Here is a 10,702-nt window from a genome sequence, read left to right on the forward strand (position 1 = left end):
TCTACCTCAGCAGATGTGCCTGACACATGTTTTGGATGTTATAGTATCCTATTGGTGTCCCAAGGTAAGTACAGTCTAAGAAACACCCTGAGCTCTCTCTGGCCGAGATCCTGCTCTGATGTCCCCAGGACTGTCAGCCATCTGCCAAATAAGACACTGCCCTCTCTGGTGGTCATAATGTGTAACTTCATCACTGGCTGATATAAAATAGCTACATTCACCGGAAGCATTACTTATTGTATCTACCTCAAGGGGTCTATCTCATAGATGTATTTGTCTCACCTTGACGCTGCTGGAGATAACAGTTGGCATGAGTATCTTTAAAGAACAACAACTTTCTGCCCTCTTGTGACCACGAACACAGATATGAATATGACGAGGGATGACAATGTGACTCCTCTAGCAACGAGGTTGACACAAACTATTACTTCTGGTAAAAAATGTAAAAAAACTTTTAAAATATGGAGTTTTAGTTACAAATTGTGACTGTTGGTTACATCCAAAAGCTCTACTCATATATGTATTTTGTATATTATGCTGTCTATACGTCAGGCAACCTGCACCTATAAAGTGTCAAGTTATTCAAAACTGGATGGATGGATGGATGGATGGATGGATGGATGGATGGATGGATGGATGGATGGATGGATGGATGGATAGATAGATAGATAGATAGATAGATAGATAGATAGATAGATAGATAGATAGATAGATAGATAGATAGATAGATAGATAGATAGATAGATAGATAGATAGATAGATAGATATGATTTTCAAAAGTTACGCATTGTGACTACTGGAGAGCAATTAAGACTTAGGTTTGTACCATAGACTGTATGAACTCCACTTCTGACAGCTGCCATGGTCAAGACAGAAATAATCGTGTGTAACCACTTCCGGTGAAGACTTTCTAACTAATTGTGTATTAACTGTGAGTGACTGTGGTATGGTGTGATAAAATCCGTCTGTATCGATTTATAAAAGCAGAAAAGCGTCACTTTAACACGTGTATTTCTATCGTTATTTCCATCTCTGTTATTGTTGTCCCAAACCAAAGACTGTAGCTTGAAACCTGAAAATAAAGTGTAATGGAAAAAGTACCGCTTCTTGATGACGTGTTTTTAAGGGGACAGAAGGAGGGCAGTTTGAAAGCAAAGAGGCAACTTCTGTCAACATGGTTAGCTTAAAATAAACCAAATTAACTGACAAGACAGAAGTGAGCGTTCACTGACAGTAAGATATCGTATCTGCGAATGACCCGACACTAATAGTTGTTGTATTATTGACATCTTTTAGGAGTTTTATCTAAAGAAACTTGATACGCTAACTAACCGCTAGCTAGCTAACGTTACTGCTGGCTGCGTTTGACTTTTATTTCCACTAAATGTTGACTCGGTGTACCACAGAAGTGGATTCTTTCTTCTACGTAGCCTAACACTAGCTGTCAAAATGGCGAGTGTGCATGATAGTTTGTATTTCAACCCCATGATGACGAACGGAGTGGTCCATGCTAACGTGTTTGGTATCAAAGACTGGGTGACTCCGTATAAAATCTCCGTCCTGGCGCTGCTGTACGACATGACCGCGTCCAAAATCACACTGCCAGAGAGAAGACGACTGAACAAACTCATCCTACCCTTGCAGCAGGTTCGTTTTCTTAATCTCGCTATCTTGCAAACGTGGTGTTGTAGCAGGTGTTTCAGAGTCCTGTTTCATGTGTGGTCATCAGGGTCCAGACCTCACTCTTGGCCAATTTCTGAAGACTGTGGAGGAATGTTGCCCTCAGACTGCATATGCTGTCAAACTCAGGTAAGCTGCTTCAGCCTGAAATTCTGTTTAATTGCTCAGTAGCATGCAACATTGTCTTTTTGCGATGACATCTACTGACATAATAGCAAAGGTCCCCAGACAGTACAATATCTCAATAATGTCAAAATATTGACACGTCTAGTTGCTGAGGCCGTTGTTTTTTGCTTTTCAAAGGCTGCATGAAATGGCAGACGGAGAGCTCAAAGACATGGAGTACTTCTTTTCCACCCTTCCCACTCCGTTCACTGCTTTTGATTCTGAGGCTTATAAAACCAGTGTTGTAGGTGAGTTTGAATGCTCTGGAAGTAGGATTTGAAGTCCTGAAATGTCTTATTCGCGAAGAAGACTTGCATTAAGCTATGTCTCACCTGTTTGTTTGTTTTTAGGGCTTTTTATGAGACACATGCTTCTGGCCTACAACAAGCTGTCTTTCAGTCAGGTCTACAAGTTGTACAAGTCCCTGCAGCACTACTACCACAGTCACTACGCCAAGCCGACCGATGGGCAGCTGAGTTTGCCAGCGCTGGTCTCTAACGACTCCGACATGGACCTCACCAGCACCGAGGATACTGTTGGGGACAGAATAGACCGAGACGAGTTGGACTCCCCGCTGCATGAGTCAGAGCTTCGGTTAGTGATGCCGTTACTGGATCAAATCGTTTGGGTTCTTGTGACACATTTTACTTTCATGGGACAAACCTGAGAGTGTTTCAACCTCACCTTGAAAATTTGAAAATATTGGTTTTCATTGTCTGTACCTACTGTTTTTATTACATTGTTTAGTTACTTTGTGTACACCAAACATGTAAACCATGGAAAGACTTTTTGTTTTGATGTAAATGCAACAAGGATGATCTTGTGTGTTATTTTGGCTCCGCTCTAGAAATGACAATACTCCAAGCAGAGGTCCCCTGTCACAGAAACAAGCAGAGTACTTTCTTGCAAGACAGGTGAGTTTTTAAATCAAGGAATTGCATGAATGCCATCTTGTTCAAACCAGCAGATTTGACACTAAAGGTAAATCAAGTTAACCAAACGCATCCTGTGTCAAACCTAGATGTGCTTCTGGGGCTTATTGAAAACCTCTTTTTCTGCAGGCATATCTTCTGAAGAACGATGAGAACAAAGCTCTAAAGCCTGCTGCACTGCAGGAAGAGCTCAACAACATGCTGAAATTCAACCCGGATTTTGCTGAGGCGGTGAGCTCCGTCCACTTAACTTTCCCTACTATACTAACAAGTCTGCCAGAGGGGGAGGATGTCTTTTTTCATTAGATTTGTGTTTTCTCTCTCTCTCTCTCTCTCTCATCAGCATTATCTAAACTACCTGAACAACATGAGAGTCCAGGACATCTTCCTCTCAGCTCATAGTCTCTTACATTATTTTGATCGCCTCATCTTGTCTGGAAATGAGGGAAAGAGCAACGGGGATGAGGGCTACGGCCGAAGTCTCCGCTACGCCGCTCTCAACCTGGCAAGCCTGCACTGTCGCTTCGGCCACTAGTGAGTATTATGGAGTCTGAGCAGATGGGACAAGTTTCTACTTCCGAGTATCCGTATAAATCATGGCTTACATTCTAGCTGTTCTCACATTTCTTTTCCCTCAGTCAGCAGGCTGATCTGGCTCTACAGGAGGCCATCCGCATCGCCCAGGAGTCCAATGATCACGTGTGCTTGCAGCACTGCCTGGTAAAATACTTTTTTCTACTCCTTATAATGTATTTAATGTCGCTGTTTCATGCTGATCGGTGGTTCGTCATGTCTGAATTTCATACGAGTGTGCTTTAGATCTTTCTGCCCGTCTCTCTGTGTCCTACATCAGAGTTGGCTCTACACGCTGGAACAAATGAAGGGATCTGACAGCACTGTGTTAACTGAGGATTCGGTGAAGATGGCTGCCCATTTCTGCCTGCCAGTGAGTGCAACATGAGCTCTCGAATAAGAATGTATATTTTAAAGTGGCTATAACTGTTTTATTATTATTTTCACAATTGTTTAACTCTTAAGTTATCAAGTGTGTTGCAATGCTTAGCTGGATACATTTTGAATGAGCAGAAATGCTTGAAGATACCTGATTCAGTGAACTGTACTCTTAGTAATTAGCATTATGCTAATATGAGGCAGCTGCTTTCTGAGGACCAATCATGTGATTCAATGTTTTGCACTTTGGCTGTCAGGACCACATTTTCACTTTAAAGTAAATTATTTGACAATAGGAGTGAAAACTGAGATAGGAACCACTGTAACAGTGGTGTCCTTCATGTAACCATACAGTATGCACAGCTGGGCTGCAGTGGGCATTAGATAAAGAAAACACAGCTTTCCACACATGCATAAAAACAACATATAGTGCATCATTGTCCACAGCTAAACCTGATCTTTGACATGTGTGATCCACCTCACTGATTGATAATCCTCCCTGCTGTAGTACTTGGCATCGCTGGGCATTCAGTCGTTGGTCCAGCAGGGGGCAACACAAGGTAAGACCGCCCACAAACTGATGGACGCACTGAAGGACACGGACATCCTGCACTGGAAGCACAGTCTGTCGGAGCTGATCGAGATCAGCCTGGCTCAGACTACGTCCATATGGAGGATGTACGGCAAAAGGTCAGGCTCTTTGGCTCGCCACCCCAACACATAGCTGTCAGTTGCGTTCACTGTTCACTGACAGTAGGCTGCACGCTAGCACACAACCTTCTCCTCACTCTTATTAAATCATCTCTGCGAAACACAGTCCAACGTGCAATGCAAACTTGTAAAATATCATGAAAAACCACAAGGTGTGAAAATAAATGACTCAAATCTGCATGACCAGCATTTCTTTCCCTCGAAGTCCTTTACCGTATGTGCCCGTGTCTTGTGCAGCACCATGGCTCTGCAGCAAGCCCAGCTGCTTCTCAACATGAGCAGTCTGGAGCCAGTCAACTTTGGGGTCCAGCAGAACAACACGGAGGCGTTCGCTGTGGCTCTGTGCCACCTGGCCGAGCTGCACGCCGAGCAGGTAACGCATTTGAATTGATCTCGTCCGTCTGCTTCCTGCCCCCGCTGCTGCGTAACCCATTAGTCAGTTGACCCAGTGTTGTGGAAAGGTAATAAACATCGATGAGGTCTTCAGAGTTCAACACGTATATATTGTTTGCTTTTGTTCCAGGGCCGGTACTCTGCCGTTTCAGAGATTCTCCAGCATCTGAAAGAACAGTTTCCTCCTCACTCACAGCATGCTAAGGTTCGTTCTATCAACCATTCTGTGTTGGTCAGTGCTGTCTTACAAAGGCAGAGAGCAGCAACTGCAGAAACGGGGATCCAGGCTGGCTAGCCAAACCGTGTAACAGACAATACAGTTGTAATGCATCTATTTGAAGCCTTTTTAGGGTTATTTGTTAACTAGAAAAAGCATCGCCATAGAACCTTCGTGATAACTGATGATGTTTTTCTGCCTTCACATGTTCACTGACTGAAAGCAGTAATCGCAGTATTTCAGCTTTCTGGTCCATTTTAACGAGATTGTTTTCACACTCCGTGTGATTAAGGCTGTCCGTTTATTATTGCGATTAATCTTAAAATCTATATAATGAATTCATCTACAAATGTAGTACATTTAAAGTTACTGTGAGGAACGATGAACTGGTTATGAAACGGTGTCACTTTAATACCGATGCCTCGATGTGACCTCTAGAAGTAAACGAGGTCATCATGATGCAGTTAGCTAATACCTCGTTTAGTTATGTAGAATAACAAACTAAACTGGAGAATTGCTGGTTTTAAAAGTTAAATGTTGTAATAAGCGCTTTTCACAGAAGCCCTTTTGACGTGTCACTTCAGGGTAAACGGGTGTAAATAATAATATTAATTATGGCACCGTTCCATTAAGGTGGGCCAGGTGTTGTGAATGCCGGCTCACTGGGATGGCTGTGACACACTCAATAGACCGGCACCGTTATTAATTGTATCAGTTGCACCTGTGTTGAGCCTGCTGTCTATGCTGTAAAACAGGCTTATATGCTAAACTAAAAGTCTGAAAAATCCTCGGTGTGTGTGTGTGTGTCTCAAATTGCACTAATTAGCTCATCTCAATCAGCTGTGTCTGTCTAGCAGCAATCAAAGGTTGCTGTGACGATGGTAACTGCTGAGTCACTAGAGGATAGACGGGCCATTGCATAGAATTTAAGCTGAGCCTCACACCTCATCCCTCTGCTTCCCAGATAAAAAAAAAGTGCAACTCCTATCACTTAGATGTGTTTACGGAGAGGATTTAGCACCTGCTGATGAACACACGTGTGAAATCTGTGTGTGTGTGTGTGTGTGTGTAATGTCAAAAATGTGAGTGTAAGAGCAGGTTAGAAGACTGTTGGCTGGTTATTTACCAACCAAAAGGGCAATGCAGAGCACAATTACTGCAGTTAAGATTCATTTTGCTACTATTTCCACATGAAATCATATTGCATAATATTTTTGCATGGTAAAACAGATGAAAAATATGAGCATATATATATATGGCTGGGTTTTGAGGGGGAGACTTGATTTCTGTGATGCATGATATGAGCATTCTTCATGATAGGAAATATTCAACAAATAATAGTTTTTTTGTGAATCTATTTCTCCGAATCAGCTCTGGATGCTGTGTGATCTGAAAATCCAGTTTGACAGACACATGAACGAAGGGAAGTACCATTTAGCAGAGCCACTGGTGACAGCGATCTCTGCCTTAAACAAAACCGAAGGTCTCTACAGGTAACGTCAACGCACTTCTGATCTTAACAATGGTTGTCTCACACATGTTTGTTGGAGCTGTAACACCATGTTTGCTGATAGGAAAGCTCAAGTTCTGAAGGCTCTCAACCGGAGCACTGAGGCATACAACATCTTACAGCGGCTGCAGGTGCACTGTGAGAAGACTAAATGTACGGAGGTGGTCATCAGGTAGATAGTCACTTAATTATTTCTGATACCTTGATTATTTGTTTCCTAGAGTGTAGAGTCAACTCACCTAAACTCCTTTTTGTGGAATTGAATCGACTCACTTATTTCAGGGCTCCCATACATATTTAATGTCATCCAGGGATCATTGTGAGCCACGTTTTCTTTTGCCTGTTTGTGTCTCATACAGAGTTATGCTTTCTACCGCTGAGCTCCACTGGGAGTCGTCTGGCTTCTCCACAGCGCTTCCTCTCCTCCTGCAGGCCTTGGCTCTGGCTAGACAGCACCACCTACAGTCCCTGGCCTCAGAGACCATCCTCCACCTGGCCTTCACTCAGGTCAACTACTCAAACACTGCTACGGCTCTCATACATGCAAATCCCCAAAGCCTTTTTTTTTTTTCCAGTACAGCTGGTGGTTTCTTTACTGTTTTAGTTTTCTCTCCTTTCTGCAGCTGATGTTGGGGGTTCCTGAGCACGCTCTGAGTGTTCTGCATGAAGCCATTGAGCCTGTTCTGGCCCACGGATCAGTGATGGACAAGGGCCGAGCCTTGCTGCTAACAGCCCGCTGTCAGATGGCAGTGGCTGGGTTCAAGCCAAACGGACAAGGGCAAGCAGGTAACAACCTCTACAAACTCCCCCGCACCGCCACCGAACACTGACCTCTAGCTATTTACACACTGCTGTTTATTGTCTCCCTGCAGATTTGCATTTGGCCGTTGTGGCTGTTGACACGCTTAATGAGTCGGCAGCATATTTCTCCAAGCTGAACTGTAAGGAGCGGCTGCGGGACGTCCACTACCTGCAGGCTCAGCTCCACCGTTCTCTGGGACAAACCTCGCAGTGCAACAAAAGTGCCATGCTCTTCCGGCTGCTGGACCAGGAGCTGCAATCGCCAGCACCACCGGTCTCCATGCGACTGTAACTGCTCCCTGTCAAGCAACAAAGTAGAGGAATCTTGGCTTCTGAAAATGACACTGCTGAGTGGAGTCACTGCGGCTTACCACTAGATGGGGACGAAGGTCTTTGCTGCTCTGTCGGCACCAAAATATTTCACTTGTAAATATTTAAGCAATGTGGCGCTCTGTGCACGCAATGCCTGGCTAATATTTAGAGAGGATAATGAAGGTAGTCATAAACAAGGCCGTGTAACGGGTAGAGCAACAATAGATCAGTTGTCTCTTCCCTTGTGATCGGGTACAGATTCAAATGATGGCGTGACGACGAACGGAACATGTTTTTCAGTACTTCAACCACAGCAACAGTCCAGGTTTGTCAGACAGACCTAACGAGCCTTCCGACAGCGCGGTAGAAATGTCTAAAGTTTATCAGGAGCTGTCACAGCTGTGCTGATTTAGCCTCCACCTTTTGATGAATGAGGGTAATATCACAGGTTAGCTACAAGATGAATGTGTTTCAGTGGCCTGGATGATTCATAGTTCGCCAGAAGAATACAGATGAAGCTGGAATCCGGAGGAGGAAGTCGTGCTCACATTTATAATGTAATATCGCCTGCGATGACATAACACCAGATACTGTATCTGTATTCCACTTACGTCTGACACGGTCTGTGAGAACGATTTCTGGCTGATAACATTACATTTAGGTGTCTTGACGGGCATGTGATCCATTACTCACTGCACTTCTTTCAAGAAAATAAACGACTGGTTTCATCTTACTTTGTTTTTGTTTAATCCCACACAAGTGTAGGAATAATGGTGTAGGGAGTGTAGGGTATCTGCAGTGGGAACATATCTATGGGTTCAGTAGTATTTCAAGTTGTCCATATCTTCTTGCTCAACCATATCTAAGGTGGGGTTTCTGACTGCATCCCTCAGGACCTGTGTTGACAGAAACCTCTCTCTCTGTTTACCATCTGTCTGCAGGAAGTTTCTATTGACCGAGCTTTGTCTTTGTGTCTGTTACCGCATAAACAAATTACAGTTGTGCATAGTAAAAGCAGGCCTGTTTTCAATGTAAATATCCCGCAGAGCTATGTGATGCATCCAGCTCTGACAAGTGAGGTCTTCTCACCATTGCTTGTTGTGATGTTGCTTCAGGCACTGAGTAATATAATACCTGTTTTTACATGTTTGTCTTGATTACAACTAACATTGTGAGGGCCGGTTCAGGAGTGTAGTTTATAAAAGGACTGTATGTCAACATAGTTTCTGCTTTTACCCAAAGAGTCTTTATGTTGAGGGTGTAATTTGCTGAAATGGGATCCAAACCACTAATTGTTATCCATCAAGTTGCACTAAACCATTTAAAGAAAAAGTTATAATTTGACGCTGCTGGTTACAAAGTGCATTTGATGCAGCAGAGCAATTTACAAAGTTGAGAACATTCTACCAAATGTGAGGATATTTAAGCTCTTTTAAACCTGAACAGATGAAAAAGCAGCTAAAAAAAAGTTTTTTTTCTCAACATTTTTGAGATTGAGGTTTTTACCAAAGGCAGCTGGTACTTGGTTTTTCATTTTCTAAAAGCGCACACACACGAGTGGAGATATTTACTGGATACTGATTGAAACTCACTGGACAGTGAAAGTAAAACTGGGTCAGTCTCTTCAGGGGTCCTGAGTCCTGCTCACGTTTTGTTTACCGCCTTTTACCGTAATTGAAAAACAAAGAAATGTGTTTTTGCTTTGTTTGTCAGCAGAATAACGGAAAAACTACTCGCGGATGTTCACGAAACTTAGTGGAAGGGTGTATCATGAGTCAAGGAAGAACCCATTCAATTTCCGATCAAATCTGAATCACGGAGCGGATACACAACAATATATGTATATTTCACTTTCTGCACAGGCCCTTCCAATTGTGAAGGTTTTAGTGCTGAAACAGTGAGCTGATAAATAAGTCCATACAAAGAATTATGCAACACATTTTATAATTGAAAAATCTTTTAAGTTTTTAATCAGTCAAAAATGCCAAACATTCACTGTGCCAGCTGCTTTTCTGTTTTTACTGGGTGTGTCCTGGATTAAATGTATTAATATGTTATTTCCACAATACATGAGGTTCAGTATATAAACACTAAATAACAAAATCTGACCAGCCACAAACTAAAAGAAAAGATAGTATATAGTGATTTCATGCCTAATATTCCAGTAACAGAAACACCCACAGGGTCTGTGTGGTCAAATATAACATCTTTGTTCAAAATGTTTAATAACAAGCATGGCAACAAACATGGCATAAGAACAATGCATGTTTAGAAAAATATATCTGCAAATGTATTTTTCAGATTACACTATACATTAACTTAACCTCTACTCGATATTAAACATTTACAATTCAAGAGTAATAGTAATAGAGTCGCGGTAGAAAACGGCACGGGCAGTTTCCTCTAAATGTTTGTTTCAGGGTCAACTTACACCAGGAGACAGATTTGGGTAGAAACGGGCAAACATTCTGAGGTGTCCTTATTTTTAATTGTTTCATGGGTCTAGTTTTTAATTGATGGTTTGTCACCAGTTTGACAATAAAATAGATGAAAGTACTACATGGACAACCTACAACCACACGGATTCTTACCTGAAAATGCATAGTGATGAAACTTTTTCATTAATTATTGATGCTTACTTGGTTGTTTTTTTAATATGTTGAATACCATGTCGTACATAAAATAGGTCTATCGTATAAAGAAGGTTGTGTTTTAGGTTTCCCCAAAACATCACCAGTACACAATGGTGATGAAACAGGAGTCAAACTAGGTACAACCTCTTATTTGACTTCCAAACTCAAAAGATGCCCAAAAAGATAAAAGTAATGCTGAATAATTGAGTTTGAGTAAAAGAGGTTTTGGTCATTTTCCATGTTTGTGTAAAAGTAAGCGGTGGCTGTGTCTCCGTAGCTTAAACACTGCTTCTTCTGAGTCTTCAGTGCAGGCACCTTTTTGTATTGTGGCTCTATCCGAGTGTCTTTGAGCAGACTGTCCAGGCTGAGGGGAGCAGAGAAGGTCCTGAAGTCACGG

At 42.4% G+C, this 10,702-nt stretch overlaps 1 protein-coding gene across 1 annotated transcript; it reads left to right on the forward strand.

Moving 5' to 3' along the window:
* Nucleotides 1-1,146: 1,146 nt before the first annotated feature.
* Nucleotides 1,147-8,383, forward strand: anapc5 (anaphase promoting complex subunit 5). The gene is made up of 17 exons (XM_079160507.1): nt 1,147-1,647; nt 1,730-1,809; nt 1,984-2,093; nt 2,196-2,439; nt 2,693-2,759; nt 2,907-3,008; nt 3,121-3,311; nt 3,416-3,497; nt 3,631-3,723; nt 4,237-4,418; nt 4,677-4,812; nt 4,963-5,037; nt 6,421-6,542; nt 6,624-6,731; nt 6,919-7,066; nt 7,183-7,345; nt 7,432-8,383. Exons 1-17 carry the CDS (start codon nt 1,450-1,452, stop codon nt 7,650-7,652), a joined length of 2,322 nt encoding a protein of 773 aa, XP_079016633.1. The 5' UTR covers nt 1,147-1,449; the 3' UTR covers nt 7,653-8,383.
* The last annotated feature ends 2,319 nt before the right edge of the window (nt 8,384-10,702 follow it).

This window comes from Pholis gunnellus, assembly GCF_910591455.1.
Source record: "Pholis gunnellus genome assembly, chromosome: 6".
Taxonomy (NCBI): Eukaryota; Metazoa; Chordata; class Actinopteri; order Perciformes; family Pholidae; genus Pholis; species Pholis gunnellus.

Bases quoted from the DNA above. Each gene is read 5' to 3' on its own strand.
- anapc5 (XM_079160507.1), top strand. From the start codon at position 1,450: ATGGCGAGTGTGCATGATAGTTTGTATTTCAACCCCATGATGACGAAC. The intron at 4,419-4,676 runs GTCAGGCTCTTT...TGTCTTGTGCAG, and splicing joins TGGAGGATGTACGGCAAAAG to CACCATGGCTCTGCAGCAAG. The intron at 5,038-6,420 runs GTTCGTTCTATC...TCTCCGAATCAG, and splicing joins CTCACTCACAGCATGCTAAG to CTCTGGATGCTGTGTGATCT.